The sequence below is a fragment of the Triturus cristatus genome, chromosome 8 (assembly GCF_964204655.1).
Source record: "Triturus cristatus chromosome 8, aTriCri1.1, whole genome shotgun sequence".
NCBI lineage: Eukaryota > Metazoa > Chordata > Amphibia > Caudata > Salamandridae > Triturus > Triturus cristatus.
In genome coordinates, this window is record NC_140591.1 from 578,579,701 (window position 1) to 578,604,833 (window position 25,133).

A 25,133-nucleotide genomic window follows, 5' to 3' on the forward strand; every position below is an offset into this window, starting at 1 on the left:
GTCTGATACAAGGCATCATGTACCAATATCACAGACTTAAATTTTACCCTCTCCCTGATGGGCAACCATTGGAGCCCCCGCAAATGTGAAGTGATGTGCTGCCTCGTAAGCATGTTTAGCAGAAGGTGAGCTGCCACGTTCTGGATCACTTGCAATTTATCCATTGAGAACTTCGGTATGCCCAGATATAGTGAATTGTCATAGTCTATTCTAGATGTTACTAATGCCTGGATGACTGTTTTCCTTGCTGTGAAGGATAGTGAGGGCAGACATTTCTTAAGGGACCTCATAATTCCGAAACATACCAACCTTTTGACTTGAGGACAGAAAGATAATCTATTGTCAAAGGTTATTCCCCGTTTTTTTACAGAGCCTTTCTGGAGACGTGGAGCGGAGGCATCGTCTGGTTAAATAGTTAGCCAGAAGTTTGCTGCGAATGTCACAAAGAAGAGAATTTCAGTTTTTTCCTAATTGCATTTAAGTTGAGCTTTGGCTAGCAAGGGAAAGACTGTAGTTAGGCAGTTTTTAATCTGTGTGCCTTTCCGCTCAGATCCCTTGTTCCAGAAGAAAAGCAATTATGTGTCATCCACATAGGATAACACCTTCACTCCCAGTTCTTCTGCTAGAAATGCCAGGGTCATGAGATATAAATTGAAGAGTGTAGGGGAACACCTGTGTCCACCTCGCCTTGACTGGTCGAGCAGGGAGGAATCCAAACTTGCTGGCTTCAATCGGCTAAAAATGACGTTAGCCAGTCCAATGCATGGCCTGTCACTCCAATGGCCTGGAGGTGGTCAAGCAGCAGTGTGTGGGGTACAGTATTGAAGGCTGCTGACAGGTACAACATGATCAGTACAGCTGCTCCCCTCCCACCAAGGGTTCCTTTAATATATGGTTTTGTATTGCCTGTGTCACATTGTATGATTCAAGTGTTTAACATTTACTAATGATTTCAAAATGCTTATCCGTGAAAAAAACTCATCTCATGTTCTAAAGGGCTACAATTCAGTGTACTTTCCTTCCCATGAATAATACATTTTGGAACATGTGGTAACGACCAACTTTTATTATCATATTACCGCAAAATATTTTGATCAGCAAAAGGCTGGTGATAAACAAACACAAATAAAAGCGAGATCTGTTCAAGTTCGCACTCTGCCACAACCCAAACTGCAGCACTGACTTGCCCAAAACAAGGTAAGAATACCGATCTTATTGCTAAAGAGCTGCATTTCATTGTTCGATTTTTCTCTTCACCAACCATTACCTGGTTTACAAAGTGCTTGTTACCTATTGACGGTGGGAGATAAGTTCCTGACTCAAAATGGTAACAAAAGCAAATCAGGAAATATTGTAAGGAACATAAACTAAGGCTTTGGTTCCCAAAATTGACTAGTGGCATTTTGGGTAGTCAAAATCTTTTCACAAACCTTGGCTAAAAGAAGTGGAAATTTACAAATTTGTATAAGGCAGTTCACAAATCACATAGTGATTGTGACTATCTGCTAGACATGGTTTGCGAACCAGTGGTCAGCGTGCAAATATTTGTATGGTAGCAAACACTCCGAGTCAGAGTTTGCGACCTCAGAAAAGGCTTTCAATATGTACTAAACCCATTTGAGTAGTTGGTTAGGTTTTACTGACTCCTAATTTGACATTGTGACTGGTGTTAATTTGGTATTTGAAAGCGGCCAACCTTCAAGAAGCTCTTTTATTTCCGTAAATTGAGAACTACAGGAAAATCCTTTTTGCTTGTCCTTCAAAAACTCTGAATTCTCCTTCCAGTGTAAATTAAAAATAGAAATGCTCTTCTTGTTTGCAGCTACTGAAGACATGCTTGTTCCACAAGCTGTTATGCCAGCCCCTCCTCCCTGGACTTATAGCAAGCACCTTGAAACCAATCATTGTAGGGGTGAACGTTAAAAATATCATTACATAAAACAATGTTCCAAAACAATTAAAATAATGGCAAACCCAAAACAATTGATAGAAGGTGACATTTCCCTTCATGCTACACATCACTTTTAAGGAATCGGCCATAGGCATTTAAATAAACACACTCTAAAAAAACGCTTATAAAAGTATAATTTCACACCATAAATAAGAGTCAAAATAATAATTATTGGCTCAGAATCTTTTCGAGAGCAAGATTTTAATGTAAATCCTCGCTCTTTAGTATATTGACTTTGCAATTAAAAAAAAAAATAAGCTTATGAAATCAATGAAAATAGCTTTACAACGTTGACTTTGTGAGTTACATTTTCTGTCAACAGTTGTATGATTTGTGGAATAGGGTGTGTACTGTGACACGTTGTTATTTTGTATACTTCATCTTAAAATTACATAGGGGAGAATAATTGAAAAACTGCGTCACTTTCTATGAATGTGGTAAACAAAGTAGATTGTCCAAGAACTTTACTTCTTAATGCTTATATTGTGTAAAGAAATAAGAAATACATTCATAGCTATGCTGTAGAGAGCTGTGCAGGGAAAACGTGTTTTTAAATTTAAGACTGCATTTGTATTTACTTACAGCGTGAATGTTACCATTAATATATACTTCTGTATGCACTCATAAATGTATGTGTCTTTGAGTTGAACAATATATCTAATGGCTTGCATAGCAGCCCCTCGAAACTTGCGCATACAATGCAATTAACTTGAGGCACCTTTTTTTTTACAAAAGTCATCTTTTAAAAGCAATTCATTCTCAGTCAGCATTCAGTCTGTTACATTATTCATCTGATGCGGAAACTCACGGCGGACCATAAATTGTTACTTTATCTAATCAAAGGAGACTTAACTTCAGAGAAGGTCAAAGGTTTTGTTTCGTGAAGTATTATATTCCACTATGAGTTTAGTCAAAAAAATCAAGGAAGAAAAACAGCCTAGAAACCTCGTAATAAATGAACCTTTATTGCCTCTGGCATTGGCCTATTTAATAAACTTCAAGTGAAGGTTTCTTTCAACTGTTACGGACAATGAGGTAAAACAAACTCTTAAATTACAGCCATGTGTGACATTTGGAGAAGTAATTCTTTTTATCTCAGGCTGAAAAACCAAGAAAGAAAGTAAAGCAACTATGCCTTTGAAATTTAAATGTGGAATCTAAGATGCAATTAGGTCAAAATCTGTACATAGCGTCGAGGAAATGAAATGAAACCATTACAGTTGTTTCAAGTATATCAACCGCAAGCCTGCAAGCTTATCAAAATATATCAAAACACAGTTATACTCTAAATCGCATTCATTGTTCTGCACAACGCTTCCTAAATGATTAAAAAATTACGAATTTTGATCTAACGTCATAAAAATGTATATCAAAGTAATCAATTGCCCGTAAAAATAACAAATTTATATTGCTTTTTTTATCTGCCTTGTGTGTGACACAGTATGGTACTGAACATGTTTTTCTTATTTTCTTTCCGCTAATGACATAATGACTAAAAAAAAATGCGTTCCTGTCGAAAAATTTCCCTGAACACATTTAGTAACTCAGGTTACAAATCACTGCATATTGGGGCAACAATAGACATTTCCTTTTTTCACCATCTGACAAATAAATGAAAGAGTTTCTCGCCAACGTATTCCATCCACATGGGAACACTTAACAAAAACAGAAGTGTGCCCAAAGAGTTAAGGATAGAAAATGTGAAGAAGCACGTGAGTTCACCCAATTTTGAAATTGGGTATAATCTGCTTCAAAAAAACAAATGATTTTAATTTTCTTCTTGGTTTTTGGACAATTATGCTTCCTTAAGACGACAACTGACTATTTCTGGTGCTACAAAACCATCATCTACGATTGAGAAATCATACTTTTGAAAAGAGAAAATATGCAATTTGAATATTAATGTGCTTCACTGCCATAGAAGGTAGGACTGTGATACGAAGCTTCATTATTACATGGACTTGTGAAAGCAAGGGAAAGAGAGAGAAAAGGAGAGAGAAAGCGATAGATAAAGACATCGAGGACAGGTAGAATAAGAGGAAAACAGACCAAAGAAGAATGCAATTATTTAATGCAAATTAGCATTACCAGGTTGAGGATGCAATAGAAGCAACAAAACACAGTTGGTTAAATTCACAAAGGACTTTTGGGGCATAAGCATAGGTTTACAGCTAAAAACAACTCATTTACAGCTTTCAGGAATTAACAAAACAATTCCTGACAGGAATAAATGGATTTAGTACTATGTATTTCTCAGCCACAAGTGCAGAGACATTTACAATAGAGTGGGAATGACCTTACAAGGCACAGTTAGAATTCCAGTATGCGAATACCCACATACACATACATTGGTGGGCTTTCACAAATTCTGATCTGAGCCTATCCCACATTAGAAGTTGTCTTAATGTTACATTGTCAAGAACAAAAGTAATTCCCATTCCAGGATAGGATGGGGGACTGATCACTCCACATTTAACTTTCTGCCTTCCCCCTCCTATTTTTGCTGAATTTGCTTTTATTGGCCTTAGGACTCTGTACACTTTACTTCTGCTAAACAGGAATAACATGCTTGTGCTCTCTCTCTAAAACATGGTGCGATTGGCTTATACCCAATTGGCATATCTAATTTACTTGCAAGTCCCTTGTAGAATGGTATACCATACACCCAGGGCCTGTAAATTAAAGGCTATTAGTGGGACTGCAGCACTGATTGTGCCACCCACTTATGTAGCCCTTTAAATATGTCCCAATCCTGTCCCTGCTCCCTGAATGAAGTTTTAAACTGCTATGTCGATTTGGTATCTAAACCCCCTTGCCAAGCCTTGAACTCTCTTTTTATTACATATAAGTCTCCCCTAATGAAGGCCCTAGATAGCCCATAGTAGGGTTATGTGTATTTAGAAGGTTGTAGATGTACTTTTAAGATTTACATATCCTGGTAGTGAAAAACCCCTACATTTATTTTTCACTAATGTAAGACCTGCCCCTCCCATAGCATAGGATATCATTGGAGATTCCTAAATACATGTAATAAGCTGTAATTTCCAAATGAGAGCTGTGGCTATGTCATGTTTGGTGTCTATGAGATTGTAACGATAAACCCTCTTTAATTGTAAAGTCGGATTTTTCATTATAATTTTGAAAATGCTACTTTTAGAAAGTAGGCATTTTCCAACCCTTAGCCCATTTGTGCCTATAGCCTGTCTTGGGTCACATGACTGGGTGTAGATGACTGTTAGACTTTGTGAATTCCACCCAGACAGTCACACAGTAAAGAGATTATGTGTGCCTGAATGGGTCATCTGTTGGAAGGATGGGTAGAAGTAGCTGAGCACAGCCCCAATTACAATTGAATAGCCTGTACTCTGTCTTCAGACAAAGGGTCTAACAACCCTGCATTGTCACTTCAGACAGCTTGGAGCCTTGCAGGGGAGATAGAGAATTCCATGCACTTCAAACCCACTGTCTAGAAGCTTCTCTCACCTTCCAGAACCAGGGCACCAGGGAAAAAAGAAGGACCTCAGACACCAATGTTTCAGTACACTTCTGGACCTATGGATACTCTGCCAGGAAGATGGACTGCAGTGATGCTCCAAGGACTGCCACTCTGCTGGACTGCAGCTGTGAAGGAACTGCTGTCCAGCTGCACTGACCTGCTGCCTGCTGCCCTCTTGCCTGGGTGAGAAGGACTGGACCTGCATCTGTTGCGCCCAGAACCCAGAGTGACTCCAAGGGCTACTTGGCTGCCCTCCGATCTGAACACACATGGACATAACAGGTTTCCAACAACCTTGCATCTGCACCTGGACACTGCTATCTGTGGGTCTACCCTGCAAGTGGTGCTACCCCAGTTCTGGATCTTTGGAAGTGGGCTTAAGTTGCTCTGCCAATCTCTGTGGATTCAGTGGATTGACCCATCATCTCCTCTGCTGCATGGCACAGGAGCCAATGCATAGCCGCTGCTGTGTGGATTGGACCCATCTCAATGACCTGCTGTATTGCCCTGACTGCGTGGCGCATCCTTGGCCCAGGCCCTTGCATCCCTCATTGATTTCATCCTTGATGATGATGCCGAACTCCGCATCTTAGCCTCACAGCTCTTCAAAACCGATGCACTGCCCAACTGAGTGCTGCATCCCCGACGCCGGACTTCTCATCACAAGCTCTGTCGATGTGATCCTCGACAATGACACAGGCCATTGTATCGCAGTCTTGCTGCACTTTGGAACAGATGCATCACTTCAGTTGTGCAATGCATTTTTGACGTGGGTCTTCGCAATGCTCTGCAAGCCAGGATTTAAGGTACTTTGTTCAGCGGGCCCCAGTAGCCAATCCGTACTTCATCATAGTCTGCCTAAACTGGTCACTTTGTCCAAGTCTGGTGCAACTAGATACCCCAGTTGGCGTTTTACACCTTTTGGTGCTATTTTCACTAAAAACTCTAAAATTCAATACCTATGGTTCTACTAATTGGATTTTTGTCGTCAAATGATTTATTAAAATTAGCTCTACTTTTCTAAATTGATTTGCAATTTTTCTTCTATTGTGTTTTCACTTTATTGTTGTTTGTGTGCTGCCTAAATACTTTACACATTACCCTTAAGCTGAATCTGACTACTTTTTGTGCCAAGCTACCCAGGAGTAAGCTCAGGTTAATTTAGGGACTTTTGTGGTACACCCTGTAAGGACTGTGGCTGTACACCTAACAACAGTTAAAGTATTTTACAGAAAAACACAAATCTCCTTACTTAATAACAAAGGTGCACTATTGGTCACACCTCCATAGATCAATGTGTATTTAGGCCCGTATTTTGGTGTTGGGTGGACCGCCACCAACAGGCTGTCAATGGCAGTCCACCGGACATCTAGGCCTTCTGTCTGACCGCCAGATTACAATACCGGCAGTTGGAGTGATGATTTTGGAGTAAAGACCGCTGCCTCCAACAGGCGCAAGGCTCCCATTGGGACTGCGGTCGGACTCCTATCCCTACCATGAGGACACTGCTTGGCAGGCACCGCCATAGGGATTAGGAAAAACCTTTAAGACTACCTTTTCATGGTGGTCCCACCGCCATGGAAAGGCAGGGGGCACATGTGTTGCCCCCCAAAAAAACATCCATGCACCCTGTGCCCACATGGTGCCAGGCACATGGTGCATGGTTGTTTGAAAAAGGCCTTTTTCTACTCTGGCTTGTGCTGCGGCACTTTTCAATAAATGAAAAAACTCACATTACTCTTTCTGAGAAAAAGAAGAGGGACTCTTAAGTAATCCGAAGGACGTACAGGATTCAAAATAAGGTAAAAATAAGCATAGCTTATTCTAACTGCTAAACAGTGCAGAGGCCAGGTTAGAACATGGTTGTGCTGCAGAGAATTACATCTACTGAGATGAATAAATAGCAATGGGATAGCGGAGTCATAATGCAATTTAAAATGACTTCTCGGATACTTGCTATTACTCCTTCTTTCACATTTTGCCTAATATATTGGATAGATAGATAGATAGATAGATAGATAGATAGATAGATAGATAGATAGATAGATAGATAGATAGATAGATAGATAGATAGATAGATAGATAGATAGATAGATAGATAGATAGATAGATAGATAGATAGATAGATAGATAATCTGCATTGTGAATTAAGTGGCAATATGAGATTCCTAGTTTCATGACACATTGGATCATCAAGAGCAGTGTTAGGATTTTACATTTCCTGAAGCAGGACTCAAAGACTTTAGAACAATTGGTCTTTTTATAGTAACATAATTAGTACCAAAATACAGAGGTAAGAATCATTAAAAAACTAAATAAGCAACATTGTGTATTATTATCCTCATGGTATGAATTCAATTTGCAATACTCTCAAATACTGTGAAGCAAAGGTTCACAAGATATTGCTATACAAAACAATAAAAATTAAATAAAATTCCCATTTTTATGACACTAAATGTTTTAAAATATACATATTTATTTGTACTTACTGTCCTCTTTTTGTTGTATTGCGTAAAATACAGTAATAAAAAGATTGTATTTTATTTTATTTGACAGGCAGCAGCCACAATGAACACAACATTTGATTCGAGCTAAGTGGTAAACAAAATATGGACTGTTAAAGCATGGAGAGGAGGTGGGAGCACTCTATGGTTTGTGAGATATCCAAGGCCAGCACAGTAGTCCGTGGCCCTCTGACATATATTTTTCTACGTGCACTTCAAAAGCCAAGGATGCAGCTTGTGGAGTCCTGTGATCACATCTAGTGCCTGACACCACAGTGTATGTAAGAAGAAGGTGTGTGATGATTGGCCATATACTGCAAACTCAATGCTGACACGCACACCTAAATGTATGAACTTGTGCTTTGCTTGCAATTATAGTGGTGCATATTTGGTGTCAGAGCCTCTGCTCTTGTTTGTGGTCTGGGAGCACAGTGCAAAGTTTGAATGGTGAAAAAGAGGGAAGAGCAAGCAGGTAAAGCTGTTGCACAGGAACGAGTGTACATGTGTAAATGTGAACTAGTGTGCGTGCATCTGTTCTACCTATGAATGTATGCCTAAATATATATATATATATATATATATATATATCCACAAAAAAAGGCGCGCTCCTTCCAGCAGCGTCAAACGGGCCACACCAACAGTGCTTGTAAATAGTTCTTTATTCCAAGAATAAACCAAACAGGCATTACGCGTTTCGAGTCTAACGACTCTTAATCATATGCCAATCGCCACACTGACGGTGGGTTCGTTAGCTTTTCAAACGTAACTTGTGAGACATTGAGAAAGGACAATTTTTCCAGTATAAAGACCTCGTTCTCCACAATTCCTCTCCACGGGAACAAAAACGAGAGAGGACCCAATTTCAGTGCAATTTTAAGATTATTCACAACAAACCTTCTCCGCCATGACACGTTTCGGCAGGTCCCTGCCTTGAGCACATATGTGTGTGTGTGTGTGTGTGTGTGGGGGGGTGTGTGTGTGTGTGTGTGTGGTGTGGTTCCCAAAATATCAGGTCCCCCATCTCACTGAGGCACTCTCAGTCACATTAAGCTTAATGGCGACCCTCAATAAAGTAATGGCAGAAATTCTTGTCAGATGTGGCATTTCTGGCGCAAGAGGTCCCCCACTGGCACCATGTGGGAATTTCCGACATAATGGAGCAACCTCTATCACAACAGAAGAGTTTTTGGTGGATTGTGGGTATTTTGGCTTTAAGGGGCCACCACTAGCAAAAGGGTTCTTGGCTGGCTATGTATGTGTCTATTTTAATGAATCCCACCCTTCACACTATGGAATCATTTATTGTCAGATTTTGAACATTTGTGCTTTAGTGGTTATAACCATGGTACAATATAGAACAATAATATTGCATTATTGTCATTCTAGGCAAGATATAGCTAACCACCACCATTATGGTGGCCTTAAAATACCTGTAGTCAATACTGACTTATTTTGGGAAGTTTTTTTTTTTTTAAAAACCTTTATTCGTGCATCTTAAAAGAACAAATACGGGCCTACAACCGTCAGGCCGGCCACGATACAGTGAAGCACTGATACCCACATTACAGCCCCCGTGCGTCAACGGTCAAGATTAACACCGAATTATGAGTTACATACTGGAGATATCTTGACACCCGGGGAAGGAGAGGTGAAGGTTAATTTTAGGTTTTTAAGGTAATTTTATCAGGGAAAAAAAAGTAAGTGAAGGATAAGAACAAAGGAGATTCGAGTCCGCAAGATAGCTTCACCACACGGGAGAGCAGCAACATCAGTAAAAACAACAATGGAAGTAAAATCTCGAGCAGTGAGGCGGTGCAGAGATATAACAGGATAGTCACATGAGCAAGTACGCACCCCTCCAGAGCCGCCCCCACTCGATCTACCCCACACCCGGACCCCGAATCGAAGCAAGTAGAGCGCAGAGACATAAAAGAAAAAAGGCCCATAGAACTAATTAAGAACAGAGTATAATCCCCCCACCCAACACCAATGCGGAGGCTACGGCCTGCCCCCCCCCCCCCAGCATAGTGCCTGTCGCCCAATGAACCCGAAATATAGACAAGAGAGAAAGTAGGAATAGAGTAAAGAAATGAAGAAAACAGAAAAGAAGGTGAGGAGGAGCCCACGGGACACCAGAGCGCCCCAAACCATCAGCCAGTTATGGCCTCCACACACTGAGAGCCCACTACGCCAAAAAATTGCATGCGAAGATACCCTGTCACCACAATTTAAGCGAAGGAATACAAGTCGCGACGAGTGCGCACAAAACATACATACAGTTCCAGTCCCAGGCCAGCCCGCCCATGAACCATGGCGATAGAAGTCAGTCTAGCCCTGGCCCGATCGCGGGCTTGGGATTAAACCAGCCCCTACATGAAGGCCCCGTGGCCCGAGCAGACAAAGACAAGATGGCCGCTTGTGAGAAGATGGTGAAGTAGGATCACGAAATGGCCGCCGACCATCTATTGAGGTCCCTCTTAGCACCACATAAAATCCAAACCTGGCAAGTAAAGTACAGGAGTTCCACAAAAAAGAAGCAGTAGGCCACAGCGGACGGTTCCTCTGAGCCGTTAGGTGTCGCTCAGCAGGATACTCTTGCGGACCCGGTGAGGCAGGCAACAATGAAGCAGGCAGCCATGACCAGGGGGACAAAGTATCCGCAGTTGAGGTGGAGAGCGGTGGACCCCGGGTGCCGGGAACGCCGGATGAAGGCACCAGTGTTGCACAATCATACACCGCCGTTGCGTCCCCGCAAGAGGACAAAAGCACCGGGAGACCCACGCCCTGTGGATGACAAACAGAGCGCTCACGACCCGCAGCTGACAGTATGGGGTCAAACCGCTCACTCAGCGCCTGCAGGCCAGCGCACATCTGTAGTTGAAAGTCCCGCAGGACAGCCAAAACGGAGCCGCATGTCAGCGGAAGCTGGGCCCCCACATCGGCAGCAATCCGGGACGGCACTGTGGAGCTGGTGTCCGGAAGAGGGAGGGCGAAGTGGGCAGCGGGCGAGACCGGAGTATCACCCCCCAGCCGCGAGCAGGCACTCAACGCCATGTTTTGCCGCTGTACGTTGCAATGGCCAGGGGGGGGGGGTCGTGGCAAGGAGTCAATTCCCCTCAGGTCTACACCGCAACAGGGAAGGCCGACAGTCGCTTCTCTACTCGCAGGTTCTCTTTGCCGCCGGCTAGGCAATAGGTGAAGGGGGTCAGCAGCCTCCCACAGCGCGGTCCTCAGAGCGGGGCAGGAGACCCGCCGCACCGGGGCCCACCCCACAGCTCCAGCCCGTCAGGCACAGGGTGCAGAAGGTGTCCGGCCGTCCCTCCCCGGACTCATCCGGCAACGATCCGTGGTACGAGGTGAGATCGGGACCGCGGGGCTCAGGTTAGCGCTAGCTGGTCCGGTAACTGCGGAGCTTCCAGGGGGCCGGCAAAGGCCATAATGGCGCAGGGGTTCAGTGCAGAGGACAAAAGCACCCAGAACTCGGGCATCCGGGCGGGCTGAGACTCCGGGAAAGCGGCAGCGCGGTCAGCGCGTCTTCGCACACGTTGCACCTCGAGAATCGGCGAGGATGGGCGTCAGGATAGTAGTCCGAGGCCACGGGCCGACGGAGCCGGGCGCTCAAGCGTCTGCTCCGGTCGCCATCTTGGCTCCTCCCCCTATTTTGGGAAGTTTAGGTATATTTCTGGCCCTAATGGCAATTCTAGCATTAACGTGGGCACCTCTGGAATGTTGGTCGATATGTTTGATATAATGCTGTCAATCTTTAATATATAATTGCCATTCTTGACATATTCACTGCCATCACAGGCATAAAGGAGATGGAATTCACTGGCATATTATGGACATCCCCAGTATATGTATGTGCAGTAGTATAAAGCCAAGAGAATATGATAACGTTGTGGGACCAAATGTGTATTTATTAGATGAGCATTAATTCATGAAAACGGCAAGATTTTGATTGGAGGATTATAATGTATTTCTTCAAATGCAAAGTTTGTGTTTGATGACTTGTCAGAAACTTTTAAACTGCCTTTAGTGGGTAAAATGATTGCATTTCCATCATATATAGAGCTGATATTTGATTGATAATCCATGCTCAGTTCAGGATGCTTGTTGCTGCTGATGGTTACTTGGAGTTTCAATGTACATACTGCTATAGGTATATTGATAAACATTTGCTATGATATTTTATGCGGTCTGTGGCCTAATCATTTTAGATTGGTTCATCTTGTCCAAAGTCTCAATCAGGAAGTTCTTTGCGGTCTGAGTGCTAGCACTGTTGTATAAGTCAGTAAGATGTGTTTAACTCTGATGACTCTGGCATAAACTTTTCAGATGAGTGTAACTTATGTTTTCTCAACACTATTTCTTCCAAGTAGATTCACATCATAATGAATGATTGAAAATCTACCTATATAACATTGAGTGGGAAAACTGAAGGCAGTAGAATGAGGCAGTGAAGGAAAGGATCTACATATATTATGAAAAATGTAAAATTGCTAGGCAAATTGTGTTGAATATTAGCATGTTTTGCCACAATTTTTGGACGTTTCTCGTACTTGCACTAACTCAGAGAAATATTGTGTTACATGAATTCAGTTTACACACTGCAAGAGCATTACAAGCATTGGCATAGCCAATAGGTCTCGCCTTTGGGACCTTATAAGTGTTTAGCCATGCAACACTTGCATAACTAAATACTTATAAGGTCCCAAAAGCGAGACCTATTGGCTATGCCAAGCGGCCTTGCGGCCGCGAAAGTGATCGAGATCAAACATCAAAGTGGCCGCGAAAGTGAAAGTAATTGCGGTAAAGCGAAGCACGCGCGCCCGCGCACATGTACTGTAGCTCTAGGCTGGCCTGGTAGCACTTTTTGGAGCCCTCTCAATAAGTCTCGTCAGACCAGCGCATGCGCTGGGTCAGGCGAGACCTAAAAAACATGTGCTCCCCTCTGCAACGCACCATCAAAGGCCATCATGACGCGGCCCGAAGTAAAAGTGAGACTCGAGTTTAGTGTGCAAAGGGGTGGGTGGAATATGGGCATAGCTACATAAACGGGTTGTCTTACCTGTCGGCGGGATCATTCCGGGAGACATTAGTCCAGGGACTGTGTGTGGCATGATGTGAGAGTTCTCTGGAGACGTCACACTCTGAGTTCTTTTAGGAGGCCTTCCAGGTCTAGAACTGAAACAAATAAATCATTTGAAACATTTTCCTCACAACCAGGCTGTTGTCTTGTACATTATTTCAAAGTTATTTCGAGTGATAACACGGACTGTAAATAAATTTGTTTCAAGGACGGTTGCATTTGCAGTTAGATGTAATAGACTTCCATCACTAATTAGATTACATGCTGAATTCATTTTCCTCATTGAAGATCAACGGCACTTGATGCATAATTCATAGGCTGCACCTCGTTACCTGCTTCTTCATATTAATATCTATACACAGTTTGAATTGCCTCGTTTGCATATGCTAAAGTTCTGCATGCAGCCTTCAGCATGAAAATTATGCACTAACTTGTAATAATTATTACAGTCAGGCTGCTATTGATTTATGAGACTTTTAAAAACCAAATATGTGTAGTACTTGTAATGAATGATATTTTAAGGTTCTTCAGGAAATTAAAAGGCAATGGCTGCCTGAGGAAATGTTCTGCTTGTTTGATTTAATACTACAGTTAGCTGGGAGGTGGAATGAAAGAGTGATTCAGACCCGTAGCACATTTTCCGATGATATGTTTTATTACTTCGCACTGCTAGCTTGATACCTCGATGATAAATGACAATACATATCTAATGTGTGAAAAGGTCTTGCATTTTTTTTTATCATTGAAAAGATAAGTCAAGTTATCATTTAACCCCTCTTTTACTGGAGGGAAAAATATGGCTTCTCCCACATGCCTGTTCAGCTTATATTGCACTGCGGGAAAAGTGATGCATAGAGATTTTGGCCATCAAAAGATGGCCGCGACATGCAAGACAAGGAGGGTTCCTGGCCACAGATCCTGGTCTGCGAGCCTAATTTGTTTATCTCACTGAAATGTAAGAAAATACAGAAACACTGTGGATGATGTGGCAAGCCATCAGGCGCGCAATGCCCATTGGGCTGAAGGGGCTTCAACGCCCAACCTCCCCGTCTGTCTCAGCCCAGGCTGCAGCTGTGGGCTCGGCTGGGCAGTGTCTGGAGCCTTATCTCCAGCATGCCCGAGTTTTTCACAGGTCTTTATGTTATGTTATGTTATATGTTATATAAACTTGTAGCGCGCACAAATACTCCAAGGAGTGTCCCGGCGCAAACCTGAAAAGGAGTCTGAGTCGAAAAGCAGAGCTAGAAGAGAAAGGTTTTCAGCTTTTTCTTAAAAATCACAGGATCTTTGACGCTGCGCAAAGCCGTGGCAATGCATTCCATGCCTGCGCCGCTATCCGGGCACAAGACAGTAGCGGTCCGTGGAGGGAGTTCGGTGGGGCAGAGAGGCGGGGCGGGGAAATGTAAACACCGGCATATGGATGAACGGAGGTAAGTACACATTTAAATAAATAAAACGAATTCCTTTGCGATGCAGCGCGCGCAAAGGAATTCGTTTTATTTATTTAAATGTGTACTTACCTCCGTTCATCCATATTCCGGTGTTTACATTTCCCCACCTTGCCCCTCCCCCACCCCGCCTCTCTGCCTCACCGAACTCCCTCCACTGGACGCTACTGGCACAAGAGCTCCCACCAAGCCTTTGGCGGTTGAACCGAGGAATCTGCGCCATTGCATATTTATATACCTTTGTACACTGGTTACCGAGACTTCGTTTTTTTTTTCCTTGTTCCAGTATCCCCTGGGCCCCTACTCTGCCTATTTCTTACATTTGGATTTTACTTTTACTGCCATAGTGTGAGAATGTATTTCATAAAAAGAAATATAAAGTCGGGTTGCCAAAATCAAAAAGAAAATAACAGCCATTTGTTGTTTAAAGAGCCTGCAAAGGCTTCGTCTTGACACTAAATAGGATGAGAAATAAAATCATATGTATTAATTCATAATGTGACTTTTCTGTCTTTGTTCCCTTTACTTATCAGTCATGGCTCATTCATGCTGCCCTAGAACACAATTAAAAATGCTTTCTACTTATATTTGCTGTTCCAATTATGCACAGATAAGTACTAAAAATAGGCTTTAGGTGACTGCTTATTTTTGTAATGTCTGAGACATCAATATAATGAGCTGGAAACCCTAATCACAAGACTGGAATTTTGTTGCAGGATGAGCACAATATTTATTTCCTGCACCCTTGAGCCCTGAACAGGGCCAGACTGGTAACGCAAACTGATTGAATCAGACCGGCCGCAGAGAAGGGGGGTGGGGGCTGGGGGGGTCGCGTGGAAAACACTGAAGCTGCTTTTCGTACAGGGGGCCACTATTGCAGCACTGCTGCAAAACCAGCCATCTGTACATTTGTCCCACTCTGCACTTACATCGGCACCCAAATTCATATTGTCACCTAACTCATCCTGCAGTCACTCCTCTCACACTGTCACATTGCTCATCGTGCACTCACATGGGCACTCCGGCCACCCACACAGCGCAGAGGGTTAATGTGCCTGCTACAAATAACGTGTACCATGCCGATCACACAACTGAGTGTGAGTAACCTACAAGTCGCCCTATAAAAACATTACATTTTTGTCACAAAGGGGCTATAGAGAGATGAGGTGCATTTTCTGGGTGATCATAATTAATGCTATAAGGAAGAATGAAGGATAGGGTGATAGAAAAAGTAAATCATTTTGGAAGGATGAAAGGAAGGAATGGTGAAAGTTAGAAAGGGTGAAAGAAAGGTAGGAAGGGTAATGGGGTGGATGAATGGTGACTGGGTGAAAGGATTTAAGTGAAGGGGTGGGAAACATGATGAGTGAATGGAAAAGTGGATGGACAGAATCAAAGATGGCAGAGTCAATGGAAATCTTGAGAGGATGGATGGATGGATGGACGGACAGATGGTTGAACGTATGGCAGAGTAAATGGAAATCTGAGTTTATGGATGGACAAAAGGATCAATTGATGGATGAAAGGCTTTATTGATGCATAGAGAAGACAAAGAATGAATGTATGGGTTGATTGATGTATGGATGGATGCATGCATAGATGATGGAATTGTGAACGGATGGATGGATGAAATGGCCAACTGTGAAAGACTGAATGGGGGACAAAAGAATGAAAGAATCAGTGGATGACAGAATGTAAAGGTGAGATGGTGGTTATCAGTGGAAAGATGGAAGGGTGAAAGCATGAATGAACAGATGCTTGGGTGGAAGCGACAAGGGAGCTATTCTGAGGAGGTTCAGGCTGACTTGCTTCACTTTCTTTGTGCAATCAGAGATTTGGTTTAAAGTAAGGGGTCGTTTTCTTTTCTGACTGCTCCTTTGGTCTATTGGTACATTGAGAGGGAGGTGAGATTTCATATGGCAGTCTGAAGAGTTCCATGATTAGCCATGGACCTGGAGAGTGCTAGCCATCACTAAACGTTTACGCCAAAGTGCTACTATATGTCTGGAAGGCTAACGTCACACACTGAGTGCCCAATCTTTGACTGCCCCTCTTTTGATCAGTATGTATTGTGTCTCAAGGACAACCCTCTATGCCTACGAGGCTCAGGGTCAGATTTAGCTATATATACAGAGTCCACGGTGGGTCTCTTTTCATGTATGTTGAAAGAACTTGCCTATGAACCAGAGAGCATAGATGGTGTCTTTTGTATATATCTTATGTATTTGTGCACACACTTAAGCACTGCGTCATCTTCACTTATTTATTTGGGGGGATTAATACTATTTGTACTGTCATTTGTATACATACCGGAGGATAATATATATCAATAACAGAAACCCTCCCAGTCTGAATTGTGTTTTGTAAAGTGGGAACTAACCACCAGGCTGCCAGAATAATACAATGATTGCTGGTCTCCCCAAGTGAGGGTAAAAGGTTTGCCTACTTCATGAAAAGAGACCCACAGAGCACTCTGTATACATAGCCGTCTCTTTTGATCAGGACAACTCAGTAATCACGCAAGCATGGGGGGTCTCTATCGGAACATTAACAGACGAGCAGATCAGAACAAACCTCTTCCAGTATGAAGCATTCATACTAAAGAGTTGTGCATTTTCCCTCTCCTGTATTCCACACCTTGTAAAATACGACAAATCACACTGTTGCACTATCTGTTTATGTTCAGCGTTCTCTGCCCCCAGTGTGGAGCCTTCACAGTCCTAATCTTACTGTATTAAATTGCAGTTTTGTAACTAAGAGTAAACTTACTCAAATATTTAAATTTACCTTTGTGAATTATGCCCTATATAATTTTGTCTTCAAACGCTTTGGAAAAGAAACACATGGTGGTACTTTAAAGAAGAAAATGCTTTTAAAGCGTAAGCCGGTTGTACACTTGTAAAGAAAGTCTGTAGGTAAGATTGTGTGTCGCAATCTTGCAGAAGAAGGGGAAAAATCCTAGACCTGAATGACACAAAACTCGAATCAATAGTTATTTTCAATATATAAATAGGAATGCATAATTTAGCCTTATCTATGAGATAGTATAAAAAGATGGGAAAGTTGAAAATGTAAACATGTTACTAGCCTTACCAGTGGCAATCGCCAAAACTGAAGTGGTGACCTCACTAATCCGAGAAGGGGTAAAGTGCCAGGGGAAGCCGCAGAGAACTCAAACAAATTCCTTGAAGCAGGAAAAATGTAAAACATGGCTTGATCTGCTAGGGTGAATGCTCAGAGGTCGCGTGTTTGTGGCAACATTAATCTTCCTTTTCTTTATTTTCTATTTTTTTACCTTACCATAATTCAAAGGCAGATCAAACACTTTGCCCAAAGCTTCCCAGCCAAGCTTCAGTGAGAGGGAAGATGGGGAGCATGGCAGACGTCCTGAGGGTCAGGCACAGTGTAGGCCCCACCTACCCTGATGATGCCGGCCAGATGGTGACACACATGTGTACCAGCTGCTGCTCAGTTACAGAGGGAGAAACTGAAAACGCAACTCTTGGAGAAACACCCCACCTGTAAGTAACAAAAGGTATTGCATTCCCCTTACAAGCACTAGGAAGAAAGGCACCTTCACCTGTGAGTAAAGTTCTACTTGCCTCCCCAGTGCATTGCTTCCTTCCTCTTGTACCACTTTCCACAGTTTTGCAGCTGATATATCCCTGCAGCTAACCTTGTTCTCTATAAGTACACTTATCATAAGGTATGCATCGCTTCCCAGGGACAGACAAACTGCAAGAGGGGAAGATATATTGCAATAATCTTTTTCATGCGCGTCCTCCTATATCTCCAATAACTATTTCGTCCACTAAACAGACTTTTGAGCCCTCCTGTAGAAGGAGACAGTCATTTACAATTTGAACTCACGTAATCACTTGTATATTTTTCAAATTCCTTTTGTAAAATGACATTAGTCTTTAGGTGGATTCTCCTCAAAAATTAAATTGCATTTCATTAATCCTTTTCTTTAATAAAGTGGCATCGTGTAAAATAAGGTTTTAAAGCAAAAGAGCGGACAATTTTGCTTAGCAGCATAAAGGCCGTGTTATGGTGATGTGCTTTTCAAAATACGTTCTTAATCAATTGTCAAGATATAATATCTTGCGAACATGTTATTTATAAACTTACCACCAAATGAGTGAGAAGAATTTGTGACAGAAAAGCCTGCACTATGTGAAGAAGCAGGCTTTGACAGTGGCGTAACAAAACCTCAATGGGCCCCCCTGCAAGGTGAGGGGACTTCATTACACCAATCTCTACCTGCCTTGCTTCATCTGAGTGTTTTATTTGTTTGCAGATGGCCAGCCCAAGGGGGTCCTCTTTGAGGAGAATGGTGTGGGGCCCCCTTCGAACCTGGGCTTTGAGCGTGTAATAACCAATTTACGGCTGTTGAACTTGACAGCCTTGGGAGAATCTTCCCCCAACTTTTTTCGACTGCCTCCCTCTATTTTCTGTACCCATTTTCCTGGTTCTAGGACTCTGCGCACTTTAGCACTGCTTATCATTGCTAAAGTGATTCTGCTCTCTCCCTTAAATCATGGTAACATTGGATCGTACCCAATTGTCATATTTAATTTACTTATAAGTCCCTAGTAACATGCACTACAGGTGTCCAGGCCCTATAAATTAAATGCTACTAGTGGTCCCGCAGCACTGTTATGTCGCCCACCTAAGTAGCCCCCTAACAATGTCTCAAGCCTGCCATGTCAGGTCCTGCACGTGCAGTTTGCTGTCACTATGACTTGGTAGATAAAACTACTTGCCAAGCCTTAAACTTCCCCTTTAATTACATATAAGTCACGACTAAGGATGGCCCTTGGCAACCCAGAGGGCAGGGTGCTAAATAAGCAAACAAAAGGATATGTGCCTGTATGCTTTAAATGTCCTGGTAATGAAAAACAGTCTATTTGGTTTTTCATTATGGTGAGGCCTACTTCTGTCATAAACTAGCATTGGGAATTCCCTTACATGCTTCTAAGTGGTATGGGTGGAATAGTACTGACAAATGCACTGTGCTAGTAAGGGTGGATTTAACACTACTAGTGTAAAAATGCCACTTTCAGACAGTGGCCATTTTTCTGCTCTTAACTTTGCTCTATGTGACCTCCTACCTGTCTCCAATACCCATTTGGACAGGGTGACAGATTCCATTTGTGCATTCCTCACCGACAGTCCAGCCCAGGAAGGCCAGGGGTGGCTGAACACCCCTCTGCATAAATCTGCATTCCAATGGCCGGCCTGGGCAGAGGGCAGGAAAGGGGGCTCACACAGGGACATCAAGGAGTAATGACCTGGCCCCATACAAATAACTGGTGATCCCCATAGATAACCTGGCAGGAAGGATTGGCTTGAAAGGGGTGCTCATGTGCTTCAAAACCACTCTTTGAAGTCTCCCCCACATCAAAGGCACATTTGGGTATAAGTACTGGGTCTCTGAGTCTTCCAAATCAGACACTTCTGAACCTACACAGTATCTCTGTTAGAAGAACTGCGGTCCTGCTCAAAGCGCTCAACTGGACTTCTTTTCTGGAAGGACTGCTTTGCTGCTTGTTGCCCTGCTGCTCCCTGACTCTGCTGAAAGGAGAGCTGGACTCTGACTTCCCTCCAAAGTGATCTCTAAGGGCTTGTTAGCTTGCCGCCTGTTTCAGAAGTCTCAGGAACAAATAAGACTTCCTGCAGTTCTGCTGGTGCTGCTTGACTCAGCCTTTTGTGAGTCCTACCCTTGCCTGAGGTGCCTCCTCCAAGTTCTGGGCCACAAACGTGGCTTCTGCATCTGAGTTTCTATAAAATCTGTTGCAAAGCAACACAAAGCCTCTCTCCACAGCTGACAGCTCTTGGATCCGTTGCCAGACAACGCGAAGGCTCACAAAGTCTCCCCACACAGCCTCTCGGTACTGACGCAGGACGGCGCAAAGACTCAGCCTCCAAACTGCACCCCAGGATCCAAGGTACTGTGTTCAGCGGGCCAAAGTGGGTCACTGTAGCCGGCCCACGCTCCATTGGGGTTGGCCTGCCCTTTGAATTTGCACTGGTCCCTCACGACCTGAAGTAACATTTTTAGCCTTTCCTGCTGTGGAGTCTTTTTGTGGTGTATTTACTGTGTTTTATCAATTATTGCACAAATACTTTACACATTGCCGTCTAAGTTAAACCTGCCTGCTTTGCACCAAGCTACCAGAGGGTGAGCACAGGATAATTTAGGATTGTGTTGTGACTTATTTAACGAAAGAGGAAGGTGCACCAGTAAGGAGTCCAAACATAATAGAAAGTCCTTTTACGTTTCTTTAATTCTTGTATGTATTCTTAAAAACAGACATCAGCCAACGCGTTTCGTTCTAAAAGACAAGAACTTCTTCAGGGCTGAAACAAGTAACAAACAAATATACAAACATAACTACATTTATATAAAACATATATAGTCATACAAAATATTGCAAACAACAATAAAACACATAGGACCATACGAAACGACTTTGATATATACACAAATATTAATACAATACATATATATATATACAAATATACAACAGACCATTGTACTGTAAAAACATGGAGATACATTCAAATATCGTGAATAGTATAAAATCCAATAGAAACCATAAATTCAAAAAATGAAGTACATTGTAAATACTACTAAACCATTTAGGACACTCATATATTTATATTTTTCAAGAGTATATATAGTGAAATTGATTACCCATAGAGTTAATTGGTGTGCGGCCTATCGAATATGCCCCAGAAGTAAGATTTAAATGGGGAGTAAAGGGATCTCACCTCTACTATGACGATGTGGGATACCTGCGAATATCAATCTGGTTCCACACGATCAATAGATCAGTATTGTCACACGATTCAGTATAGAATTCAATGATGTGTATTCAAACGAGTAATAAGGATATCTTTCATAGGTCTGACATATAATAAACGAAAAAAAGGGAAAAAGAAAAGTTTCTAATGGAAAAAACGTAAGTACGAAAAATAGACAAAAACAATAAAGTTTGCTTAAAGATATTCAACAAAATAATTATCAATGAACAACAAAAAATAATGAGCAACAAGACTAACATACGTTAAAACAATGAAACATAAACGGCGACTCAATTTATATAAAGCATTCCAAAGACATGTGTATTTTGAAAGAGATGTCGAGTTAATTTAAACGAATTGTGGTCATACTGAACCATAGTATCAAATAATATCTCACCTAAATCATTTTAGAAGTTCAGTTGAAAAAAATCTAAGTCAGACCGTCAGTATGAGATACGAATATGTCCTTATAGTCAAGACGCCAAGTGGCATAAATCCTAGTATTGGATGAACATTCCAATGCGCTAGAACATATTCGTATCTCATACTGACGGTCGCCGTTTATGTTTTCCATTAGAAACTTTTCTTTTTCCCTTTTTTCGTTTATTATATGTCAGACCTATGAAAGATATCCTTATTACTCGTTTGAATACACATCATTGAATTCTATACTGAATCGTGTGACAATACTGATCTATTGATCGTGTGGAACCAGATTGATATTCGCAGGTATCCCACATCGTCATAGTAGAGGTGAGATCCCTTTACTCCCCATTTAAATCTTACTTCTGGGGCATATTCGATAGGCCGCACACCAATTAACTCTATGGGTAATCAATTTCACTATATATACTCTTGAAAAATATAAATATATGAGTGTCCTAAATGGTTTAGTAGTATTTACAATGTACTTCATTTTTTGAATTTATGGTTTCTATTGGATTTTATACTATTCACGATATTTGAATGTATCTCCATGTTTTTACAGTACAATGGTCTGTTGTATATTTGTATATATATATATGTATTGTATTAATATTTGTGTATATATCAAAGTCGTTTCGTATGGTCCTATGTGTTTTATTGTTGTTTGCAATATTTTGTATGACTATATATGTTTTATATAAATGTAGTTATGTTTGTATATTTGTTTGTTACTTGTTTCAGCCCTGAAGAAGTTCTTGTCTTTTAGAACGAAACGCGTTGGCTGATGTCTGTTTTTAAGAATACATACAAGAATTAAAGAAACGTAAAAGGACTTTCTATTATGTTTGGACTCCTTACTGGTGCACCTTCCTCTTTCGTTAAAAAAGTCTTTTCATCTGTGAATCAGTGAAGTCCTTCTGCGGCGGACTTTTGGAAGAATTGTGCACAGGACTTCTATATTTTTTGTATACTTCAAGATTGAGGTGCAGAACCAGTGGTCAGCCGTGGTGGTGCTTTTTGTTAAGTATTGTGTTGTGACTTACCCTGACTAGGATTGTGGTCCCTACATGGACAGGGTGTATACCTCTGCCAGCTAAAGACTCCATTTCGAACAAAAGTACACAAGGAACATTGAATTCACAACTGCCATTTATAAAGAACCTTATCCAAAACTTGTAAGTTCCAAGTCAGCATGGGGAACAAGGTAGCCGGGGCTGTGATTTTCAGTAATGAACTAAGCACTGCAGGGGTCATAATGCAGGTGCATAAGCCGAAGAACAAGCATGGACAGTGGGTTGTAGGTTCTTGTAGGCTTAGGTCCTTGCTTATGGTATGGTGTCAGTGGTCAAAAGGAGGGGGATCTGAGGGCCATGACGTGCCATAACTTTTTTTATTTTAGAACAACGGGTCCCCGTCCTTTATGTAGAAAGACAACTGTTCCAGGGCGTTTAATTCCGGCAGTTGAAATGCATCAACTGAAGTGTAAGGCAGGGAGTCTCCCCTGCTGTGAAACCGAGGAAGGCTCAGACAGCTTAACAGGCATTCTTGCCAAGGTGCCTGCTTCCCTGAACAAAATGTAAATGTGTGCAACTGGTCAATCTGCAAATATAAAGGGTTCTTGGAAGCTGGTATAGGCTTTAATTGAGGGAATCACCTGAAGTATAATGGCACACATTTTTATTCATTTTTGAGACATATTGTATGGGAGCTACCAGCTAGGCTGTGAAGTGTGTGCTTTTGACAGACAGTTATAAAAACATGTGCACTACGTACATTCTGAGTATTACTAAAATCTATATTTTGGAAGGACTTTTTTTATCTGACACTTTTTTGCGCATTTTATAGCAGCCTATCTTATACTGTGTGTAATGCAAGTTTAAAATAATGACTTACATGTTCACAGCAGTTTCTGTGGCAGACTGGGACCATGCAGCACTAAACATACACAAATCACTATTCTCCTCTCCATCAACCAATATTCAATGCCGTGGCTCTTTGATACAGTGCATTAACTAACAGAGGTTTCATAATGTACAATAGTACATTTCCCACTGATTAAAATCACGTGCATTTAATTTTCATTTATGGTATGTGTTATTTCATATGTATTTGCCTAAAGTTGAAAGACCGAAAAAAGTTACAGAATATTTTGTAGTTTTAGCCACGTCTTTGGTCACACTCCCACACTCACTCAACCCCCCCCCTACTGCACACAAAGCATCACATTTCCAAAGCATTTTTAATGCACTTCGACCACTGTATGCTGTGACTCATCAGTTTGTGGCATATGCACTAAATTTCATCAAATTTGATTTAAAAGGCATGTCCAGTGCAATTCATTGTCCCTGAACCCTTTACCCAGCCTCAAAGGACAACATTCAGTACAAGAAAAAGAACAATCCTGAATGCAACACATTGCTGCACAAACAATGGGATGCACGCCTACCTAGTAAGTAAATATATCTACTGACTGATCTGATTGCAGTACATGTATTACCCAACCAGGTCATGATGCAGTGCTACGCTGTGATTTGCTGAGTTAATGCTTATATTAATCACTTAATTGCCAGGGATGTATGAAAGAACCTGGTCACAGAGGTGCATAGCAACCAGTCTAGTCCTTGTACTCTATTCGATATGCCAATCCACTGAAAATCAACAGACCCATGTAAACATATTCACACATGGCCATCCTCATGAATAATAATGAGAAGGCGGGATGTTGTATACAACAGCTCAAGTACAGATAAAAGCATACAGGGAATTGCACACCTTTTTCTATGCTTCACTTCAGGTATTTCGACTTTATGTCAACTAGTGTCCCTTAAATGGCCATTGGTTATAAAGACAATTGTCCTTTGGCAAGGCACAGCTACCATTGGTAAAAAAAGCAGCAGTCTTAGGCAGCCACGCTTTGACTTCCCTGATGCTGTTTACTGCAATGAATACATTGGAGCATGTTCCCTGTGAACGTCTTCTAGTCTGAGAATCAGTACTGTCTACTTAGGGGAGGTGTGAATACAGCGTTTTCTGGGCCCACTTGCTTACCACTGTTACTCGGATGGACCTTTTAGATCCAACTGAGAGGTGATGGGAGTTAGCAATTGACATTCAATCAAATTTCAATTAACAGTGCAACCCATTTGGCTACCCAATCAGGACCAGGAATCGGTAGCCAAGTTTAAGAAGATTTATTGCAAATTAACTATCAAGTTAAAATACACCACTCTTAAAAAGATGCTGTAAAGGTACAAAGTAACAGCAGCTAGTCCTAACCTCCTAAAAACATTGAGGCAGACTAGTATCAAACAATCAAGCTGCTTGGTGATTGCAATGCAAAAGAGCAGCATCAATATTTGGTGCTCAGAAAATAGTCTAAGACTCGCTTGCCTATATGTTAGTAATCTAA

The 25,133-nt window shown here is 41.9% G+C and overlaps 1 protein-coding gene across 6 annotated transcripts in view; it reads right to left on the reverse strand.

The window, feature by feature from the left end:
* The window catches only part of DACH1 (dachshund family transcription factor 1), a 572,648-nt gene that overhangs the window by 343,942 nt on the left and 203,573 nt on the right, over positions 1-25,133 (reverse strand). For all 6 annotated transcript variants that reach the window (XM_085621996.1, XM_085621993.1, XM_085621994.1 and 3 more), the window contains exon 2: positions 13,020-13,135. In XM_085621996.1, the coding sequence (XP_085478122.1) occupies positions 13,020-13,135 (116 nt within the window). The remainder of the gene's footprint in view (positions 1-13,019; positions 13,136-25,133) is intronic.